Source organism: Marmota marmota, unplaced genomic scaffold, assembly GCF_001458135.2.
Source record: "Marmota marmota marmota unplaced genomic scaffold, marMar, whole genome shotgun sequence".
NCBI lineage: Eukaryota > Metazoa > Chordata > Mammalia > Rodentia > Sciuridae > Marmota > Marmota marmota.
In genome coordinates, this window is record NW_026000101.1 from 13,317,924 (window position 1) to 13,340,601 (window position 22,678).

Below are 22,678 nucleotides of genomic sequence, written 5' to 3' on the forward strand. Positions count from 1 at the left end.
CAGTTCGCCGCGGCCGGGGGCCACGAGCCCCTCGTGCGCTTCCTGCTGCGGCGCGGCGCCTCGGTCAACAGCCGCAACCACTACGGCTGGAGCGCGCTCATGCAGGCGGCCAGGTGAGCGCAGCGCTGGGGACCAACCTGCCCACGGACGGCCGCAGACGCCCCGGGAGGCAGAGAGTCAAGGACTCCTTAGAGTTGGACCGGTCAACTTGAGCATTTTCTGGTAAACTTAGACTAGAAGTGGAAGGATCTTGTATTTAACATGAAGTCGGAGTCTTAGAAACTTTGGCCTTTCAAAACAATCTGGAGAGCGAGTAGAACCTTAGAGACTCGGGTTCTGATATTTTAATTCATTCTTTTTTGCAAGAAAGGTTGTCTGAGACCCTACCTCTCACCACGATTTGGCGTTGGAGGTACTGCGGAAACCAGTGAAGTCCCCACCCCTGTGTGGCTCACAGACTGGTGGGCAGGCTAGACAAAGGAACAAACTTGAGCAGGAAAATTTGGGTAACTCTGGTGCAGTTGACCCAGTTTGGAGAGAGAGGGGAAGGCGTTTGGTAGAAATGATGTCCAGAAAGGAGGATGTGTCAAAATTAACCAAGACAGAAAAAAATGGGAGGGGGGAACCACATAATGGAAAAACAAGGTAGCAAGTGGGAGGACAGCGGGGAAGGATGTGCAGATGAAGTCTCCTTGCAGAGAAGGCAGGTGCCCGGTTGGTACTTAGAAGGGCCCACTAACCTAAGGACATTGGAGGGTCATGGAATGAGTGACAGGATCAGATTTGTGTTTTGGAAAGATCACTTTCACTGCAGTGTGAGATGGATTGGGGAGATAGGCCAGAGTCAGAAAGGCTGCTTGGGAGGGGACTGTAGCAATCCAGAAAGAGGTGAGAGGCCTGGACCAGAATGGAGAGGAGAGAGACAGTGGCAGAGAGCAGAGATGAGTTTGAGATTTACTCAGGAATCAGGTTCTAATGTCTACCTGGCCTTGGGGAGCAGGCAAGGGAAAGGGTGACGGCAAAGACTACCTCTGGATTTCTGGTTGATGGTAAATACACTGAGCTGGAGAACACAGGAGAAGGGGCAGGTGTGAGAAAGCGTGGCCTCAAGCACACCTCAGAGTTTCCAGCAGGGAACCAGATCTGGGGGTCTGGAGGGCACAGGAGGGTCTGAGCCCAAGGATAGGAAGTTGATAGCATGTTGATGACAACCTGAACTCTGGAATAGGAGGAATTATCCAAGGGGAATGTGTCAGTTACTACAAGACCTTGGGGCTTTATTAAAGCAACAACCATTTATTTAGCATTTTTGCCATTCTGGTCTCATCTGTCTTCTTTACACAGCTGTGATCAACAGTTTGCCCACAGCTGTGTAAGGGATCTGGGTGGCTTTTTTTTTTGAGAGTTGACTGGATATTGGCTTTGACCACAGGGGTGATGGGACTGCTTCTCTTTCATCCTTCAGGTGTCCGGCCTGGGCTGTCCTGTGTCAGCAGCAGTGTCCCTAGCATCTGAAACACACTGTTCACTTCTGCCACATTCTCTTGGCCTAGGCAAGTTACAAGACCATCCCAGATGAGAAGAGTGGGTACAGATGGTACCACCTGATGGGGAAGAGTGGCAGACTCATTTGCCATGCCCGGAGACAGGGAGGGGAATACCTGTCCATTTTGTCAATGATCTACTCTATTAATATTAATGGATTACCCATAAGCAGGCCCAAGTCCAAGAGCTTTGTACATACTAACCCATCTTACTGTCACAATAGCACCGGCATCCCTGTAGAGGGAAAGGGAAGATGGCAGGAGAGCCCCAGATGGTGAAGGTCTGCAGGACGGCATTGGTGGAGGACTGAGGAGGATGTGAACACACAGAAAGTGCCGGTAGCTCTTTCACAGAGCTTGGCTCTGGGGTTGAGGAGGATGCTTGCCTAGGGTTTAAAGGTTTTTAGGATGGTCAGAGTTGGGCAGGCTTACCAGCTGATGGGATGAGTCATGGAGGACTAATTAGAGGTGTTCAGATAAGTAGGGGTGGAGGTTCCCTAGGCTGGATTAATATTGTTCCTTATAGAAAAATGTGTTTTTAATTTGTCTTTTTAAAAAGGATTATTTAATCAAAAATGCCTCCAGATATTGCCACATGTCCCCTGGAAACCACTCTTTGATACATATACAGGCAGACGAGGTGGTTGACTTCAGCCTTGTTCAGATTCTACACTGTTCTGCACTTTGCTTTTTCCACTTGATATACTCTGGCAGTTTTTCTGCATCGGTACTTAAAAACCTCCCTTGATTTCCAATAGCCTGACAATATTTTATTGTATGATAATTTATTTCACCAGCCCTTTGTGGTCATTTAGTCTCCTGCTGTTTTCATTCATGCTGCAGTGACCAGTCGGATACACACGTCATTTTACAGGTGCTCAATTGTCGCTGCAGGAGCTTCCCTAGGGAGGGCATAAGGGCCATTTGTAATTTTGATGGATAGTGTCAGATCTCCCCGAAGGTGTGCTTGTTTCCTATGGCTGCTGTAATCAATTACCACAACAACACAGATTTATTGTGTTAACATTTCTGGAGGTCAGAGGCAATGGACCTCCCTGGGCTAGAATTAAGGTGCTGCAGAGCGGTGCTCTCTCTGGCTCTGGGGGGAATTCTGCTCCTTGCCTTTTCTAGCTTCTGGAGTGGCCTGCATTCCCAGGCTCAGGGGCCCTTCCATCTTCACAGCCAGCAACAGAGCTTTACTCCCGCCTCTCTTCCCGCCTCATACCTCCGCTACCTCTGAGCCTTCTGCTTTCCTGTGCCACCTGCCATGTTGAAAGGAACCTTGAGATGACCCTGGCCCACCTGGATCATCGAGGCTGCTCACCACTCAGCTGATGGTGACCTCTATTCCATCCAAGCCTGAATGTCCCTTTACCAGGTCATGTAGAATATCTACAGTGCCTAGAGATAAGGATGTGGACACCTTGGGGGCCATTTATTCTGCCAGCCACAATAGTTACCCGCCCCCTGCCCCCCCCCCAACATCAGCAGCGTATGAGTGCCTGTCTTTCTCTGGCCTACAGAATATGTGATCAAACTTTTGGATCATTGCCAATCTAATGTATGAAAATCTCAGCGTAGCCGAGTTTGCACATTTTAAGTGGTTGGTGAAAGAATCTTCTTTCCCTATGTGTGAGCCCTTTGTATTTTCCGTGCCTTTTAGAAAAAAAAAAAAAAATGCTTTTAACCGTAATCTTCTCTTGGTGACAATCAATATTTTATTTCTCAGAATTCTTTTCCAAGTGTTACACAGATGTTCATGTAACTTAATTTGTATTACTAGTAAGATTTCATTCTTGCAAATATTGTTTTCAGCCACCATATGGAAGTCCATCCATGGGATGTACTGTGGTTTGCTCTTACCCATTCCCCAACCCTGGGACATTGATGTGAATTAATTTAGAAACCTACTTAGGGATTGCAGCCTGTGTTCACGGGCTGCCCATGTTTACTAAATCTAGCATTTTACCCACCTGTTTAACACGTTGACATCTTCTGTCTAAAGACACCTTTTCTCCTTGCCCAGAGTAGTTGAGGTGACCTTAAAGCCTTTTTATATCCCTCCTAATGGTACCACCTCTTCTCCCAGGCTTTAAAACTCCAGGTAAGTCCAGGACTTGTCTGCCCAGTGGGCTTTGGCATGGCCCTGAAATCCACATCCTTCTTTTTTTTGGTGCTAGGGGATTGAACTCGGGCACTCAACCACTGGAGCCACATCCCCAGCCCTATTTTGTGAGACGGGGTCTCACTGAATTGCTTAGCACCTCACATTTTTGCTGAGACTGGCTTTGAACTCGCAATCCTCCTGCTTCCGCCTCCCGAGCTGTTGGGCCACTGCGCTGGGCCCTGAAACCACACTCTTCTCTTCTTTGTCTCTGCCTTGGTCCAGACCAGGCCTTTGTAGTGGCCCCCACTTGCTCCCTCTCTCCAGCTGTACCTCTCCCTTGACAGCTCCCCAGCCAGAACCCTGAGTGTTCTGTGGCATTCTAAGGCCTCACGTTCAGACCCTTCCCGGTACCTCCTCTTCTGCTTTTCCTGGCTTCCTAAATCAAGGCAAGATGATTTCATCTGGGCCTTCTGTGTGTGTGTCTGCATTTTTTAAAGCTAACACTGGTTATTTACTGTATGCTAGGAATGTCGTCTCCATCTTATAGAGAGGATCTGAGATTTAGATAATGAAATTTGTCCCCCAGCTGACCATTGGTCAGAGCTGATTTGGGGGTCCCACTGCAGGGCCCTCATCATAGCTGCATACATACAGGGGTGTCCCTTCTTCCCTTCTGCCCTCAGTGAAGACTGCCCGCTCCAGTTCCGCTTCTTCCAGGGAGCCTCCCATGCTCTGCACCTTTTCCCTGGTTGCTCTACCAGGAAGGCCTTGGTAGCAGTGTCCGCCATACCACATCAGAGCTGGCTGCCATCCTCAGTGGTACCCAGACCTGGCCACACCTGAGAATCACTGGGATTGTTTTCCAAGGAGAGATTGCCGAGTTACCTTTCTGGAGGTTGTGGTTCAGAAGTCCTGTGGCGGATTGTGAAGCGTAGGGACTGTGTGAGAAGAAGCTCTCGGTGGCTCTGGCATGTGGGTTTCCCTAACACAGAGGTCCTGGAGAGGCCACAGGTGCTTACTGAGGTTCCCGACCACAGCACCTGGATGCCTCCCAGTGTCTCGGAGACCCCTGGTCACCAGTTTTTGCTCCTCCTCAAGTGCTGCAGGATGGTCAGCGTTACTTGATTGATTTCAGGTTAATTTCTGTTCATCTTGATGGAGCAGGAGACTCAGAATAACCTGTGATGGTTAACTAGTAATAATTTAACTTTTTTAGAGGACTTTCTTCTGTGAATCATGGTGGTGTACAAAGAGCTGGGACTTGGGGCCCACATAGCCTGACTTTGTGGCTTCCAAATCGAGAGAGTGAACTAACCACATCCCTCTTCATGCCTCAGTTTATCCCACAGGTGCTGTTTGGGAACGATAGTATGATATACTCTTACATTTCTGTGACAGTAGGGTAGGAGCCTTCTTTCTACAAGAGGGTTAGAATTTGCACTTGCTGTCACTGACCCTAGGTGGGTCCCAGGCACACCAAGGCATATTGGTAGTATGGGGCATCTACTCAGGGACCACCTGCCTGCGTGGAGTTGGGGTCTGTCTTATGCCTTAGTGTGGAGGAGTCATGAGGGAGGCTTCCTGAAGTCAGTCTGTCATCCTGTCAGATCGGGATGACCCCTGTGTGGATGCTTTCTAGGCTCATGTCCTCCTTCTCCAAATTGAGATGAGCCTCAAGATCCTCCTCAAGTGACACTCTGGCATACACCACTTTGGCCCGAGTGAGCATCTGTGTATCACCCCTGGTCTTGGTGTTCCAAAGCTCATGGCTGGATCAGGCCATCAGAGGTCCCTGCCTGGACTTTGCAACTCTGGCTTCTTATAGAGGTTTTAGTGATAGACACGGTTACAAGAATGATTTTTCCTATTCGTGAAAGAAGAGGTGGGGCTGAGTGCGCCCCTTTTTTGTGTCAAGTATTGTGTTTAGTACTTTAAATGAACTAGCTTGTTTGGTCCACACAAAACCTTAGAAAATAGGTTCTATTTTAATTCTCCTTTTCTAGATGAGGAATTGAGGCCCAGAGAAACAACGTGTCGAAGGCTGCACAGCTCGTGGCAAAGTCAGATTCACCCTCCAGCAGGTCGCCCCAGAGCTGTACTCCCAGCCGTAAATCTGGTAGTTTTCTTCTTGGTGTTGGTGGCAAGGAAGTGACTCACTAGATTGGCCAGCGATGTCTGGCCAGGAGACCGGGTGGCCTGGTGTTTACTCTGGCGCTGATTTCTCCCTTGGCCTCTTTATCGTCCCTCTGCTTCCTTCATTCCCCTGCTGTGGGAGTGGCAGAGCTGGACGCTGGGCCCAGTGCTCTGAGTGGTGGGAACGTGTGCCATCTTCAAACACAGGTGTTAATTGCTGAAATTAATTGGTAATCATAGCACCTGCTCAGAAAGCCCCTAGCATCCCCATCTCCAGTAATTACCTATTAGAAACTTAGCATCCGAAAAATTATCTCAGCCTCTGTTGAATCTTCGTATATTTCCAGCCTAATTGAATGCTCTTTAGGGCTACCTGTGAGTTCAGAAAACATTCCAGAATTCAGTGTCCCTGCTCTAACTCAGCCCTTTGCTTCCCTTGTAAAAATTGGGTAGACCGGAAGAGCTGCGTGAGGCTTGGAGTTCTAGTTGAGATTCATTGCTTTCCCCTGTAATCTTCAGTTGTGAAATTCGAGGCAAGGAGTTCACCTCTGGGCTTTCTAGGATCAAATGAGGTAAAAATCTGAAAACACTTTGTGATCTGCTGTTAGAGATTATGCCAGGTGTTATTTTATGCTTGATCACTAAACAGTGCAGTCCCTTTAAAGCCCCGACTCCGGTGGGCAGTTCCTCCATTATTTCTGTGGCCTGGACCTTCGTCTCCCTGGTTATTCTGTTTATGCATTCGCTTACCTGTCCATTGATGCAGTTCCTGAGCTCCAGTATGTGCTAGCCCCTATGTTAAGGGCTGGGGAAACAAGAGTGTGCAGAAACCAGTTGTGTCCTTGGAAAGACCACCGTCAAGTGGGGGAGAGAGAGAGTTCTAGAAAGAAGGTTCAGGTGTGGACACAGAATAAGGTTGCAACTGACCTGGCCTGTTAGGGGTTCAGTCCGGAAGCCGCACAGAAAAGGTGAGAGCTGAGCCAAAGCCTGAGCAGGACTGAGTGTGTTCAGTAAGTGCACACTTACTGAGGGGCTGGGGGGGCAGGGGAGGAGGGTGTGATGTGGGAGCAGGGAGGGTGAAGTTGGTAAAATAGCCCTCTTTGGACAGTGGGAAGCTGGCGTGTAACCATCAGATTTTGTTTGGGGTTGCATGGAGGATGGGTGAGGGAACAGATTGGAGGTGAGACAGGAGCAGGGGGCAGAGTTGCAGCCAGTGTTTCAGTGTGACTTGTCCCTCTCTCTGCTCTGGGAGAAGAGACTGGAAAGGCCCAGCCCCCAACCCCTCAGCTGGGGGAGCCAGTTTACCAAGCTGTCCCCCCTAAAGTGAGTTGCCCTGGGCTGTTAAGGTTCATGTCCCAGAAGGTATTTATAAGTTCAGCGGGAGACTCAGCCCAGCTCAGACCTGGCCCTGCCTCCACAGGAGGAGGGAGGCCCTGGATTTAGATGAGAAGCAAAACCCATTTCCAGAAATGGAGGGGTGAGGACAAACCTTAAAGCCGCCCTACAGATGCAGATGTTTGTGGTCTCCTGGATCTCTCAGGGTGGGCCCCTTCTGGTCATTCTTTCCTGGTTAGTCCGGGCCTCTTCCAGCTCGCACACTCTGCTGAACTCAACAAAATAGAACTTTTCTATCCACTGATGTTGAATGAAGGAAGAGATTTTGCAGGGAAGAGATACCTGTTTCCCTCTTCCTCATGTTAGGGTTGGTGGGTGCTTGTCTCCGCCGCTCAGGCTGGTTGAGGAAGGTCTGGCCCAGGCCAAGTTCTCAGCTGCCTGCAGTGAACATTCCTGCCAGCTGGGGGCAGCAGGCCGGCGCCGAGGTGCCTGAGCGCCTTTGCTGAACACAGTGCCCCTTCTCTTGGCGTTCAGAGGGTGTGTTGGGGGCTGGGGAGGGTCGATGTCAATCAGACATGGGCCCTGCCGGTGGGGGAGATCAGCACAGGCAGAGAGGCAGATTACAGGCTAGACAGCAGAATAAAATGCACTCTGAGATGTGGGAGGCAGCCTGGCATAGGGGAAAAAGCGAGGGCAACGGGATTCAGGCCGACCTGGATTCCGACCCTGATGCTGCCCCTTACCAGCTGTGTGCCCTTGGCAGGTTGCAGAATGTTAATGCTGAGCAGTTAACAATAGCTGACGTTGAGAGACTGCTTCCTGTGGCCAGGCACTGCTCCAGGTGCTGTGTATCTATATTAACTCATTTAAGCTCCAGCAACCTTTGAAGTAGGTACAGGCATGGCCCCATTTTATAGATCAGGAAAGGAAAACGGAAGCAAACGATTCTTTCTGCAGGTTGATGGGGGAGCTGGAACCCTCCCTGGACAGGACATTTGCTTATCTGGTGAGGCTGCATGTGCAGGGCCATTGTGGTGTCTGACACCAGGGAAAGGTCATTTATTCTAGGCAGCTGTTGTGCCTCTAGTGACCAGTGACAATGGGGGCTATTGAGCTGTTTCCTCATTAGTGCTCCCTGTTTAAATGACCAATTTTCTATTTTCCTGGCAGATTTGGGCATGTGAGTGTGGCACACCTCCTTTTGGATCACGGGGCTGATGTCAATGCCCAGAACCGGCTGGGGGCCAGCGTGCTCACCGTGGCATCTCGGGGTGGCCACCTGGGTGTGGTGAAGCTGCTGCTGGAAGCTGGTGCCTTTGTGGACCATCCCGGCCACTCTGGGGAGCAGCCGGGAATGGGAGGTGGCAGGGATGAGCTGCTGGACATTACAGCCCTGATGGCCGCCATCCAGCACGGGCATGAGGCTGTGGCGCGTCTGCTGATGGAATGGGGTTCGGATCCCAACCATGCAGCGCGGACTGTGGGCTGGAGCCCACTGATGCTGGCAGCACTCACCGGGAGGCTTGGCATGGCCCAGCAGCTGGTGGAGAAGGGAGCCAACCCCGACCACCTCAGCGTACTGGAGAAGACCGCCTTCGAGGTGGCACTTGACCGCAAGCACAGAGACCTTGCAGATTTCCTGGACCCGATGACCACAGTCAGGCCCAAAACAGGTCAGGCTACACCACCACCCTACCCCTGCCCCTGCCCCTGCTGTTTAAGTGGCTCAAACCAAGAATTGCCTGCCTGGAAGGGCACACAAAACTCAGAGTCCAGCCTTGCAGACCAATGGGACTTGAGCTGTGGCGTGTGCACAAGTCAGATGGGGGTGCCTGTTATGGCAGGTTCTGTCCACCCTCCAGAGAGCGTGATGTGGTAGCTCTGGGGAAACCCCGGAGACCTACCTAGCCAGGCCTCTCCTTCCTAACCAGATGATTCTGATGCAGGTGGTTCTAGGATCCTTCTAGAACAGAGGTCAGCAAACTTTCTCTGTACAGGACTAGATAATAAATATTTTAGGCTTTGTGGGCCATACAGTCTGTGTCAGAACTACTCAATTCTGTTAGAATGAAAGCAGCCATACACAGTATGTAAATGAGTGGGTGTGGTTATGTTCCAGTAAACCAAATTACCATGACAGGCAGCAGGGGGATTTGGTCCCTGGGCTGTAGTTTGCCAGCCTCTGCTCTGGAACGGTGTGCTTAACTGCCAGCAGTCAGTCCCCGAGACCAGTTCACATGAAATTAGTGAAAATCAGCCTCCCTTTTGAATTGATTTTTTCTTTTAACATTTATTAATGTGTTTCTGTTTTCCTTTTTCTTTTGTTGGGGGGGATGAGGGGTAACAGGGATTGGATTCAGGGGCACTCCACCACTGAGCCACATCCCCAGCCCTTTTTTGTATTTTATTTAGAGACAGGGTCTCACTGAGTTGCTCAGCACCTCTCCGTTGCTGAGGCTGGCTTTGAACTCAAGATCCTCCTGCCTCCGCCTTCCAAGCTGCTGGGATCACAGGTGTCTGTCACTACACCTGGTTGTCCTGTTTCTTTTTTGCCATTTTTTTTCTGGCATTTATAAGGTGGTTTGAACAATCCTTAGTGAATCTGCCACAGGACACATTGCATTTCCAAACCTTTAGTTCATCATGTGCAATAGGCCCAGGAAACAGTGTCACAGCAGGATCAGATACAAGTGCTGACCTCCTGTCCAGCAGGCCCAATTTGAGACAGTTCTCCCACTCTGCAGCTGGGTGGCCTAGGGCATATTAATTGTCCCTCTAGGACTTCCATGTCCTTTTTCATAAAATAGTCATAACACATTTCCCTGATAAGGCTTTGTGGGGAGTCATTAGGGTCATACCTATAAAATGCTTATCCCATACACACACACACACACACACACACGCTCGCGCGCGTGCACACATGCACATGCACACGCACATGCACACGCACACACATACATACACGTGTGTGTGCGCACAGACCCAGGATGGCTTACCCACTGATCCGCATCCCAGCCTTTTTTCGTGTTTTATTTTGAGACCCTTTTTTTTTTATGTTTTAGTTTGAGACAGGGTCTCACTGAGTCCTTAATGCCTTGCTAAGTTGCTGAGGTTGGTCTTGAACTTGCCATCCTCCTGCCTCAGTCTCTGCAGTCACTGGGATTACAGGTGTGCACCCCCACCCCTAGCTATAATATGTTTTTATGGATCATACATTCTTTCAGTTATTTGACGAATATTTATGGAGTGTCACTATGTGCCAGGCATCATTCAAGGCACCCTGAGATATGTCAGTGAACAAGTGAGATTCAGATCCTTGCCCTTGGACTTTGGCCTCTAAAGCGGGAGACAAGCAATAAATAAGAAATAAGCATATTAAATAACATATATAGTAAGGTAGAAGGTGCCATAGTGTTAAAAGAAAAAAAAGAAAGAAAGAAAGAAATGAGGGCGAGGTCCAGGGATTAGGTGTATCAGAGTTGGGCAGTGAAGGCTGCTGTGTTGAGTAGGGTGGTGGGCGGCCTCCTCGAGAAGGTCATTTTGGCAAACTTGCAGGAGCCCTGGGAGTGCACCAGCAACTGGTAGGACAATGACAAGGGCAAAGGCTATGATATTAATGAAAGAGATTATTAAGTAAATGTAATGATCCCTAGCTCTTCCCTTAAGAAGGGCCTTGGCCGTCCCTCTGTCTCCCTTGCATTAGCTGCAGGAGAGGGTACCCCTGAAGGTCTCACTGTCGCCGTGGCAACCCCACTGCCATGATTGTGGTGCAGAGGTCAGGGGTTTCTGCCCCTGGGGATGGGTGGTCTGTGGAGCTGCTCTTACATGGACCAAGCACTGAAGCCCAGAGCAAGGAGGGGCCCAGCCCGGGTGACTGGGCACCACAGCAAGCTACCCTGGCCTCCCAGGGTCAGGCTGGACTGTCAGTGATTAATTCACACCAGGTGGCTGCTTAGCAGCCAGCACTAAGAATAAGTGACACACTCTTCTGTCAAAGCGTCTTGTCATGAAAAAGCCCTACCCTCAGAAGATTGGACTTGTGACCTATAGCACAGGGCGCATCTGTAAGGGCTGGGGTGTGGCACTGCTCCTTGGGAGTTTTCCACAGACAACATCAGACCCCTGATTCTGCGCTGCTCCTGCCCTTGCTGCTCAGGATCCTGGAGTCCAGTGATCAACTTCACTGGGGTGGTGACTGGGGCTCGTGAGGATGGCAGTCACCTTTGGATGGGACTTGCACGTCTCTGAAGCATTTTCCCACATGGATCTGTGTTGTCCTTGGATCCCTGCAGCAGCCTGGTGACATGGTTATTGTCCCCCGTTAGTGATGAGGGGACAACCTACTATAGGAGTGTGCACTCAGACTCACTCCTCACTGCCTGAGGGAGAGGGCTGACCACACCAGAGTGGGCCAGGGTCACAGGAGGTCTGGCCTGGGGCCTCCCGTGGGCAGGCTGACCTGAGATGCCTGCCTTCTGGCAGGAGCAGGGAACCTGCTGGCCCACCCTTGGAGGAGGGTTTGGAATAGGCACAGAGAAGGTGGGCATGGGGTCCCTGTACCAGCCCAGGAATAGGGGCCATTACAAGGACATCCAGGTGGGCAGTCCCTGTCAGGCAGCTGTGTCTGCAGGTCTGGGCAGGGAGTCATATTCAGATCACTCCGTACTTTGGAAACAAGTTAAAAAATTAACTTTGGCTTTTCCAGTGGCCACATCTGTGACCTACCATTGAGCCCAGCTGCTCAGAGTCTCAGGGACTGGAATTATCTCTTGGTTGTATGCTTAGTTTTTGAAAGAAAAGAATTTTTAAAAAACAATTCTTACAGGAATCCAGGTTTTTCCAAGACCATACTTTTTAATATATCTAAGACAGGATATCACCAACTTTGGGACGTCTAAAAGATGGTTGCTTCATCAGTGTGGGCTTAGAGCAGTGGTCGGTCTCTGATGTGTTCTCAGAACCCCATGGTAAAAGCCCTTCCAGAAGGTCTGCCACCTACTTCCTGTAGGTCTCTGGTTAGGTCTCTTCTGAGAAGTGGATCCCTAGAAATCGGCTGTGTTGTTATGCCCTTGTGACTTTGCTGTTATATGAAAGCCTTTCTGTGGTTAACTTTTAAAATCTTTCTTTTTTTTTTTTTCTTACCCAGATGAAGAGAAAAGGCGACCAGATATTTTCCATGCATTGAAAATGGGTAAGCACTTTAGAAAAATCTTTGTGGGGTATTGAAAGAACACAGGACCATATTCTCCTAATTTAATATTTATAGTCCTTTTTTAAGGCCACCCAGAGTATCTGAGAAAGGAACAGGCCATTCGTTGTTTCCTGAGTCTCCAGTTCACCAGGGAGTTCTCAGGCTCTGGAGGCCAGTATCCGTTATGGTGTTCTACCCATAGTTCTAGACTGCCCTCCCAGGCCCCTGCCTCGCCAGCCAGACGGTGAGGCTGGGCTGTGGCCTCTCCCTGCCTCTCTCTGCACGCCCACCACTCCATTCTTATTATGATAAAGGGCTTTTTGGCTTAAGATTTCCTCTTGGGATGCAGACTCCACCTCCAGGAAGCCTTCCCTGATCCTCACCCTCTAGCAGGACCTAGATTCTGCTTCTCCACGCCTGTTGCCCTTCATCTCCCTCCTTTGTCTGTTCTCTTAAGACACAGCACTTCCATGCATTCTTGTGCTGTCTTCATCCCACGTAGACTGAGGGATTCGAGAGAAGGGGATCCATCTTGCCTGACCCGTGGGTGCCTAGAGGCGGGATCAGCACAGGTGTGTGCTGAATGAGTCACCTGGATAAACCTGGGGCACTGGGACCATGGGTCACCCGGCCTCCTGCTTCTTTTTGCAGGAAACTTCCAGCTGGTCAAGGAGATTGCTGACGAAGACCCCAACCACGTGAACCTGGTCAATGGGGACGGGGCGACCCCGCTGATGCTGGCAGCCGTCACGGGGCAGCTGCCGCTGGTGCAGCTGCTGGTGGAGAGGCACGCGGGCGTTGACAAGCAGGACAGCGTGCACGGCTGGACGGCCCTCATGCAGGCCACCTACCACGGGTCAGTGCCAGGTCCACCCCTCCAGGGTGAGGCTGAGCAGGTGCTTAGGGGCTCCTCCTGATAGGGATTCCTGGTCCCAGAGGCTGCATGTGACCTCAGGGCTGTGAAGATGGGGGGCATGTGAGAGAGAAAGGGGCCCAGTTTCTCCTTCCACATCCTGGATTCCCACAGCCCTGCAGGATCTCACCGGTGGCCCTGAAAAGCCATGTGGCAGGAACACTTTGGGCAGAAAGATCACTCTCAGCTGCACAGTGTGATTGGCTCATTCGGAGTTTTCACATTGAGCTATAGAGACCCCTGTCAGTGGCCCCTCTTCAGTGAACATGGGCATTCGCACGTGGGCTTCCCGTGACATTTGGCAGTGAGTCACGCTGACCCTCTTTTGCACAACCTTCAGTGTGTGCTGGAGGTTTACAAATCCTTCTCACGCCATGGGGGTCGCCGGCTAAGGCCCTCACCCTCCTCTTCGTGGGCCTTGTAGCTGCTGAATGTTCTGACTCGGGGGGCCTTTCCTTTCCCTGTTTCTGGTGGTCGTCTCACTTTCCTGCATTACCTGGAAGTACTAACTTTTCTTACTTGATGAGTCTCCAATTTCCCTATCAAACATCTTGGCCTGTAGGAGGCTTTCGCCATGTGGGGGAAGAAGGGCATTCAGCAGTGAGGTCTGCATGGGGTCAGTGGCCAAGGGCTTTGGGGGCAGAGCCCTCAATTGTTCTTCTGGCTGAGGAAGGAACATTAAGACTCTGGTTCAGATCCCATTTGCATCTGACCTGCTTGGGTGGCAGGGAGTGACGGAGCCTGAGACTGATTTCCCAGACCTGTCGCATGCTCAGAGATGGAGTGCAGAATTTTACACTGTCAGCCTTGTTACCCAGCCATGCTTTTGCTTTTAGTGGGTATATGAGTCAGTTTCATGTCACCATAGCAAAATACCTGAGGCAACTAGCTTATAAAGAAAAAAAAGGCTTAGATAGCACTGATGTGTGGGGCAGCGAGTGTCTGAGCAAGTGCTCACGTCTCCAGCCAGGAAACAAAGAGACAGAGGCTGACTCCACTGTCCCATTTCTTGGCTCGTCCCCAGTAATCTGAGGAGTTCCCCTAAGGCTCCGTCTCCCACAGGTCCACAGCACCTCCCGGTACCTTCACCCTGGCCACCAAGCCTATAACACACAGACCTTTTGGGGACATTCAGTCTCTGAATATAGCAGTGAGAGTAACTCTGACTTTTTCTTTCCTCCCCAGGAACAAGGAAATTGTCAAATATCTGCTAAACCAAGGGGCTGATGTCACTCTTCGGGCAAAAAACGGGTACACGGCCTTTGACCTAGTGATGCTGCTGAATGATCCCGGTGGGTTACGGGTTGCAAATCTGCACATCCTTTCTCCTCTGTGAGCCATGTCTTAAGCCCTTGCTTCCTCATGGAGGAAGCCAGTCTTGAGGTGTCCAGGGCTCACCTCGTGACCTTGGGCCAGGCACATCCCTCCCCAGTGAAGTGTGGGGCTTGGGCCCGGCGTCCCTGAGCCTCCTCCCAGCGCCAGCTCCTACACATCTCCAAGGAGTTGGGGCAAACCACGGTGTGTCTGCTTGCCTGGCCCCTCACGTCCTAGAACAGTATCTGCGCTTCACCTGCGTGACTCCAGAGGAAGCATGAAGGCCCCCTGACCAGCAGGATCCGAGATGGAGCAGTGACCCTCACTTTGTTATGTCGGGGGAAGCTGCAGGTCAAGGGTGCCAGGCCAGGGACATCAGCACATTAGCCTCTCTTGGTCCCTGGCTGGCACCTGCTGGTCCCCTTTAACCCTCCCCTGCTGTGAAGGGTCCCCTACCAGGATTGGGGCTTCCAGTTAGGGACAGGATCTCTCTGATGTGCCACCTCTCTTATTGCCCTGGAATTTCAGCTCTAAGGCAGAGAAACGCAGAGGCCCTTCTGAACCACAGGGTTTGAGCCCCATGCCAGGATCTCAGCTGCTGGTCATAGGGACAGAGAGGCCTGCCACCTGTGCAGTCCTGAGTGGGGGTGGCAGGCAGGGGTGCCTTTCCTAAGTGCCAGCACCATCCCCCGCCCTGTCCCCTCCAGCAGCCCCTGTGCTGCCCTTGTAGCATGAGGACACACTCACCAACCTAGAAGCTCCAGGTATTTCCTTCTGTGTGGCTGTGATCCTGGGGATTGAGCCAGGATCAAGCTAGGCATTGCTGTGCCACCGGCTGCATCTCCAGCCCCCTGTATTTTCTTCTTCATATTTTTCAATGTTTTCTTTGTTTAATAACTTAGGTTAATAATAATAGCGTTTAGCCTCTGTGAAGCTCTTGCTGCATGCCACACATATAAGTGTGTGAAAGGAATTTCCTTGAATCCTCAAGACACATTTATGTGGTGGGTGTCCATATCACCCCTTGTAAGTAAGCACAGAGAAGCTGCACAGTACACCTGGGATCACACAGCCAGGGTGGGGCAGAGGCAGGATTTGGGCCTCTGCAGTGGCCTGCCTTGCTGGGTTTTACCCTGGTCAAGGAGGTTGAGCCCGCGGGCTTGTCTGTGCCACCGTGAAGATCAGGTGGGCAGCAGGAGTTGAGCTCCTGGCTCTGCGGCTCTGCAGCTCTGCCCCTCCTGGTGAGGCTGGCGAGGGTTGGCTCGGCCCCCTCCTATATTCAGGTAAAATGCTGCCTTTTGTGTCCATAGACACGGAACTTGTTCGACTGCTGGCATCTGTCTGCATGCAGGTGAATAAGGACAGGGGCCGGCACAGCCGCCCGCCCCTGCTCACCTCGAAGGTCAGACAGCCCCCCAGCCTCCCCGTGCTGCCTGACGACAAGGGTGGGCTCAAGGTTTGTCTTTCCCTGTCTTAAAGGGACTTGGGGGCCAGGGAGGTGGGGGATGGGGAGAGCCTGCTACTTCCTGTTAATAGGGGACTGGTTCAGTTCGGGGGCAGGGCCCACAGGGCTGGCAGGTGAGTTGGGGTGAGCAGTGGGAAATGGTGGGGTCCAGGGAAAGCTGGGGTGATCATAAGCAGCACTGGCCACTTTGTAAGGATGTGGGTCCACGTTGCCAGATCTTCCTGATTTTTTAAAAGAGGAACCAGGACTCCAGGTTTTGCAGTGGAATCTCCACTTATAAATGGAGGGAATTAAAAACATAATTTCCCACGAAGAAGTCCTAAGCTGGCCAAACTGCACCTCTTTGCAAGGTGTTGTTCTGCCTCTGCTTCGCTGTGCCACCTGGGTCTCCCCTTGGCCCACAGACCCCTTCTGCTGCTTCCTCGGGACGCCCCAAACAAACTCTACTTGCCGATTTCTAACTGCAAGCCAACAGTCTTTCTGCTATGGCTTCTGTCTCCCCCACTTGGCTCTCCTTGTTTAAAACCAAGCTTGTTTTATTCCTGGGAATGCAGACGGGGACCTGGCCTGGTGCGCTGACTCTAGTCCTCTAGTGCAGTCCTGCCTTCCCTGCCCGTCATGCAGGTCTCCTCTCCCTTTCCCAGGTGGGGTCCTCTGAGCAGTCCTGGGCCATCTTCTGCTTTAGCTGATCCTTCCCCATCCAGAGACACCAGGTGCTGAGCCTGGGGTCCTGATGACCCAGGACTGCTCAGAGGCCAGAAGGAGCTCCCTGTGGAGCAGGAGGAGGGGGCTGTGCAGTAGGCCCCTGAAGGAGTGTGGACTTTGTGTCTGTCCGTCTGCACCTGTCTTGCTGTAAAGCCTTGAGCAGCTCACCCCGCCCGCGTCCCCGCCCACCCTCTTTGGATCTGCATTTTTCCATCTGCAGCGAGGAGACTGAGCAGATGAGGGAAGGCCACCGGGTTCCCAGAATCCTACTGGAAATGGTCAGGAAAGATTTAGTTGGACGACCAGGCTGGTCAGGCAGGGGTGCTGTGGCTGTGCCCAAGACCTGGGTGGGCAGGCTGGCCTAGTGTTGTCACTGTCCCTGGCCCGCCCTCCCGGGCATCGCTGGAACATGACCCCTCTCTGGTTCCCTTGATAGTCCTGGTGGAACCGAATGTCCAATCGGTTCCGCAAGCTCAAGCTGATGCAGACGCTGCCCCGCGGGCTGTCCAGCAACCAGCCCCTGCCTTTCTGTGATGAGCCCGAACCAGCTCTGGACTCCACAATGAGGGCAGCCCCCCAGGACAGGACAAGCCGCCTGGGGCTCCCTGATGCAGCCCCTGTGACCAAAGACAGCGGTAAGGAAGGCCTGCTCATGGGTGGGGCTGTCCAGCAGTCTGCTCTGCACCTGCCGTCCTACGTCCTGCCTCCTGAGCCTGGGAGGAGGCCATGTGGGAATGTGGCTCTGGAGCAGAGCGCTGGTGTGGGCACAAGGGGCAGAGGTGGGACACGCTCCTGTACATAAGATGGGATGGGCAGAGCTGGCCAGTGCCCAGGTCGCGGGTTCCTGTCCCTCATGCCTCTCATCTTGGAGAAGCGCTTTTTCCTTCTATCGAGTGCAGCTGGGCTGAGGCTCTGTGAAGCGTCTTGAAGGATGGGGAGTCACCTGTGGGGGTGGGTCGTGAGCTCGCTGCCACCGGGGCCTTCAGCAGACTGGACGTCTTTGTCCAGCTGCTGACACATCTCCAAACTTGGGGAATATCGATTAGGTGAGATCCTGCGAACCGGGACCAGCTCCTTTGGCACCACTTGCCGAGACAGACTATTGAGCAGTGGTTTATGGAAAAGCTTGAAAAACGCTCCTAGATGCCTTTTAGATGCTTGCCTTCTATTAAAATATTGAATACCAATTATTATTAAATATTTAGCCACTCAGGAGAGCCGGCTTTCCAGAGGAAGCCTGCCAGTCACTCACCCCCTCCCCACAGTCATGTGGGAGGGTCATTTCAGGAAATTTCCATTTGTCTCTCAGGTCCCGGGAGCACAAGAGGAGAAAAGGAGGATGCATTATTGACCACCATGGTGAGTGGGGGGGGGGGCTTTTCTAGAAGCACGTCAGTCTCTGCCAGTCACCAGGTGATAAAGGAGAGATGTGGGCACTGACCTTCCTTCCTGGTGGCCACAGAGGGGGCTGGTGATCAGATGTGTTGCAGAGGGAACATCTCTGGCACCAAGGAGTCGGGACAGATGCCAGCCCTAAACCCCAAGGCCCTGCGGCTCTCGGGACCAGACCTGGGTTCTCGGGCTGGGGCTGAAGGGTAGACCTGATGGGCAGATCAGACATGAAGACTCTCCACTGTGGTTACAGAGAGTCAGGGGAAAGGAGGCAAGAGGGAGGGTGCATTCCCAGCCTGGGAGAGGCCTCACTTTCCTAATCTATAGACCAGAGATGTATCAGGATTAGATTCAGCAGTGAGAATGAGCAAGTCCCTGAATATGGTGGTATACATAAGGCAGCAGTTTATTTCTCTCAAATAGAGACTAGGCACTGTGGAGCTGGGGACCTAGATGCCTTCTACCTATAGTTCCCCACGCATGAGTTCTATTCCCAAGGTCGCCTCCTGCTCCACAGTGGGTGCCAAAGCTCTGGCTGTTACTGCCTAATTCCAGCCAGCAGGGAGGAGGGAGAAGAGGCGGCCAGGGGTCCATGCCAGCTGTCTTTGAAGAAGTTTCCTGGAAACTTGCACACATCACTTATGCTTGTATCAAATTGGTTAGAATTTGGTCACATGGCTCCATCCTGCTGCCTGGGAAGCCGGGCAGCGAAGCCTATTCCAGTTGGTCATGTGCCCGAGTAAATACCACGGATGTTATTTCTAAGATGCAGAAGGCAGATACTGGCGGACAGTTTGCAGTTTCTGACTTCGGGGTAATATCTGTCAGGGTTGTGATTTTTAAATGAAAGCATCCCCAGGAAATTCTTAACCTGGTGCTTGGCCCAGAATAAGCTCTACTGTGTGACCTTGGGTATGTTATCTTGCCTCTCTGGACTTGGTGTTTTGTGGACTAAGAGCCTGGTCCTTCAAGTTCCTTTAGTGCTAAACCTGATGCTGGCCAGCAGAGGGCAGTATTGGAGAGGACAAGGGAGCAGTCACTGGCCCAGAGGGCAGGGCGTAAGCAGTGCCAGGGACTGCAGAGCCTATCGAGCCTCCCTGGCCCAGGCAGCCACATGTCCTGCCCTGCAGCAGGTGCGCATTGATGTCCCCAACCCGCTGTGGGAGCTGGGGCTGCTCCACATTTACGTTATCAAACAGCAGCAGTTCCATTCGATAGGGAGTCAGAAATGCTATTATAGGAATTTTAGAAGATGCATAGATTCAAGAAAGGAAATAAAATCACCCTTGATTGCACACCCAGATAGAATCGTGGTTGACATTTTGTGGTATATATCTTTTGAGTATTTTTCCTAAGCATTTTTTAGCATCTATGAATATGATATCATGTTATGTATAATAATAGCAAATACCACAGCACTTACTAAATACCAGTCACTATTCTGGGCGCTTTACGTATATTAACTCATTTAATCTCCCAGAGAGCCCTAGGAGGCTGACAGGATTACCTTCTCCCCTTGCTGTCTGGGATCCGATTTATCAATTCACCGGGACCCACTGTTTTCGTGTCATTAAACACTCTTTAGCCACATCCTGTTTAATGACCCAGCGACAGGACATTCCATCTGGAGTGTCTTTCTCCAAGACGGGCCCATTGGACTTCAGAGCGTCTAGTGTTTGATGTCTGGACGTCTCTGTGGACTGTCTCTATTCCTCCGTTGCCCCACTGCCTCATTGTTTCTCAGGGTCAATGTCTAGAAATGGAACTCCCGGGCAAAGGGCGTGCATGTCGTTGGCTTCCGAAAAGGCTGCAGCAACGGAGATGGGTAGCCGGGAGTAGAGGCCCCATGCATGGTGGGTTTGCAGCCGTGAGGGTCCAGGCCAGCCCCCTATTTGCCAGATGAGGTTGTTGAGTCTAGAGGGGACAGAGCCCATTCACGGACCCTACAGAGGCAGGACAGTCTGTGTGGGAACCCAGGAGGCCTGCTCTCCTGCCCTGTAGGTCTCAGGGGCCATGCTCGCTGCCCCACAGGGGATGGTGGATGGCCCGTGGCCCTTCTGGCCCACTGAGTGGGTGTCTGCAGCCACCGGCACAGAGCTGCTGCCTGCCCGGCTCCCGAGGCGGGTTAGCTGTCGGGTGCCCGTCCCCACCAAGCGCCATCTGGCACAGCGTTCGCTTGTCTTCTCTTAATTAAAGCGAGCGTGGACTGTGTGAAGGCTTTTCCTTGACAATCCTAGTCATCACTGTGTGGATTTTATACTGACCCCCCCCCATCACATTTTCAAAATGTAAAATTAAATTACAGTTGAAAATGTCAGTGGCGGGAGGCGTGGCTGGGTGGGCTGGGAGGTGGGGGCGGGGAGGGGAGCGTGCCTGGGCTGCAGCCCCTCACCTTCCTCCCTCAGCCCCAGCTCTGCTCAGGCTGGGGGCCCTGCAGCTCTGCACCCTCTCCTGCCCACCTGGTCCCGGGCCGTCCTGTCCTGTGCATCTGGAGTGCTCCCTCCTGTCTGCCCCCCTACCCCCGCCTCACCACGCCCTCCCTCGGGCTGGGTTCAGGCCACCCTCTGCGTTCTCTCCTGCAGCAGGTGCCCTTCCTTGTGCCCCCACTGCCGTCTCTTCCTTGGCTCCCTGTCCCTCTGTCCCCCCTGTCTTACTGTAGCTCCGTGGGGTGCTCAACCCTTTCTAGGAGGAAAACTGGCTCCTGGCTTGGGTGGGTAGGTGACTGGTGGTGGTTCTGAGAGCAGGGGAACCCTGTCCTCCCCAGGGCGGGGTGGCCCTGTGGGGTTTGTCTCACCCGCAGTCTGTCTTTGCAGCTGCGAAATGGAGCCCCCTTCACCAGACTCCCGAGTGACAAGCTGAAGGCCGTCATCCCCCCCTTCCTGCCCCCTTCCAGCTTTGAGCTGTGGAGCTCTGACCGGTCCCGGACGTGTCCCCACGGGAAGGCGGACCCCGCGAAGACTGTGCTGTCCCAGAGAGCCAGCAGGGGCCACCCTGGGGGCAGCGGGGGCACTGACACGGTGAGTCACCGCCCACAGGCTTTTGCCCCACCCGTGGGGTTCCTGATGTGTGGCAGGCAGAGGACCTCAGGCCGACTGGCCGTCCCCTGCCTCTGTTGTACAAGGAGACGTGCAGCTACCCAGGGCGGGGCCACCTGGGAAGCCAGCATGAGCCCCCTCCTCATCCTTGGCTTAGGCACCTCTCGGGCAGGTGTGAGGAAGGGGATGGCACTCACAGGTCTTGGGGACTGGGACACAGACATCTCTTCTGGGGCTGCCACCTGGCTCACTGCAACTTTCATTCATCACTACCAAGTGCCCCCAGGGCACCCAGGCCAGAGCCAGGAGGGGTGGACAGTGGGGAACGAAGGCCCTGGGAGCTGGCAGGTCCCTGGAGATCCCCCACAGTGGCCACAGTGATGTGTGCTCAGGCTGTGACGTGAACGGCAGTGGGCTGGTGGGGGGCTGGGCAGGGCCCCCTGGAGCCCTTGGCAGGGAGGGTCTTAGGGACCTGGGGCAAGGGCCAGTGGTGCAGGGCCAGCTGCATGGATAAAGTCCCTAAGGTGCAAAAGGGACCAGCCAGGAAGCCAAGGAGTTCCGTGTGATGGGCAGAGCAGATCAGGTCATAGAGGAGCGAGGCCAGCGCTGGCATTAGGGACCCAGGGAGCAGGAGGCTCTGAGCAGGCTGGGGGAGGGGAAGACATTCCATCCAGGGACCGGAGGGGACCCCTTGGGAGAAGCAGGCTGGGATACGGGAGGTCACTGGCTGTTCTGGGCCGAGGGGTCTCGTCCTGGGAGTGACTGGGCCTGCCTGGGGTTGCCAGTGAAGACACGGTCAGGTTCTCTTCTTGAAGGGCCCTGGGGGCAAGTGAGACCAAAGGGAATGACGTCACACAGGCCCAATCTGAGCTGATAGGTTCTCAGAAGATGGGACTGGGCTCGAGGGGGTGGGCAGGCCCGTGCCGGGCAGGGCCAGCCTGCGCCCATCGTGGTCCTGTGCATCCACGGGGAGGAGCCACTGTCCCTAACCACCACTCGGCCTTGTTCTTGCAGACTCCCGTCCGGCCAGTTAAATTTCCCAGTCTCTCCAGAAGCCCAGCCTCTCCTGCCAGTTCTGGAAACTTCAACCACTCGCCTCATTCCTCAGGCGGCTCCAGCGGGGTCGGGGGCATGAGCAGGCACGGCGGGGAGCTCCACAGCCGCTCAGGTGGGCAACAGGCAGCCGCCCAGGGAGGTGGGCAACCCCTTGGGCTGGGGGCTGCACTGGCCTGCTGTCCGTCTGCACATGGTCCCAGAAGTGGCCACGCGTGCTTGTGGGGTTTGCAGTGGGTGTTTGCAGAGGCCTTGCTGGGCGGGAGTCCTGAGTCTTTTGGGTTGGCTGTTGCAGTACTAGGGATTGAACCCAGGCCCTCACCTATGCTAGGCCAGCTCTCTACCACCGAGCTACACCCCTAGGCCCTAGATTCACATTTTCATGGATGTATGAGAAACTATTTTCTTCCCAACCACCGTTGATTACACAACTCAACTTGTTACGCATGGTCACTTATGCACCCATAAGTGACCAGCATTAAGATTTTGGT

At 53.0% G+C, this 22,678-nt stretch overlaps 1 protein-coding gene across 1 annotated transcript in view; it reads left to right on the forward strand.

Annotated features, from left to right (window-relative positions):
• The window catches only part of Anks6 (ankyrin repeat and sterile alpha motif domain containing 6), a 52,875-nt gene that overhangs the window by 5,863 nt on the left and 24,334 nt on the right, over nucleotides 1–22,678 (forward strand). The window contains exons 2-11 of the mRNA XM_048783112.1: nucleotides 4–113; nucleotides 8,290–8,792; nucleotides 12,266–12,310; nucleotides 12,962–13,166; nucleotides 14,409–14,515; nucleotides 15,848–15,993; nucleotides 17,144–17,342; nucleotides 18,017–18,066; nucleotides 20,913–21,116; nucleotides 22,149–22,302. Of these exons, the coding sequence (XP_048639069.1) occupies nucleotides 4–113; nucleotides 8,290–8,792; nucleotides 12,266–12,310; nucleotides 12,962–13,166; nucleotides 14,409–14,515; nucleotides 15,848–15,993; nucleotides 17,144–17,342; nucleotides 18,017–18,066; nucleotides 20,913–21,116; nucleotides 22,149–22,302 (1,723 nt within the window). The remainder of the gene's footprint in view (nucleotides 1–3; nucleotides 114–8,289; nucleotides 8,793–12,265; nucleotides 12,311–12,961; nucleotides 13,167–14,408; nucleotides 14,516–15,847; nucleotides 15,994–17,143; nucleotides 17,343–18,016; nucleotides 18,067–20,912; nucleotides 21,117–22,148; nucleotides 22,303–22,678) is intronic.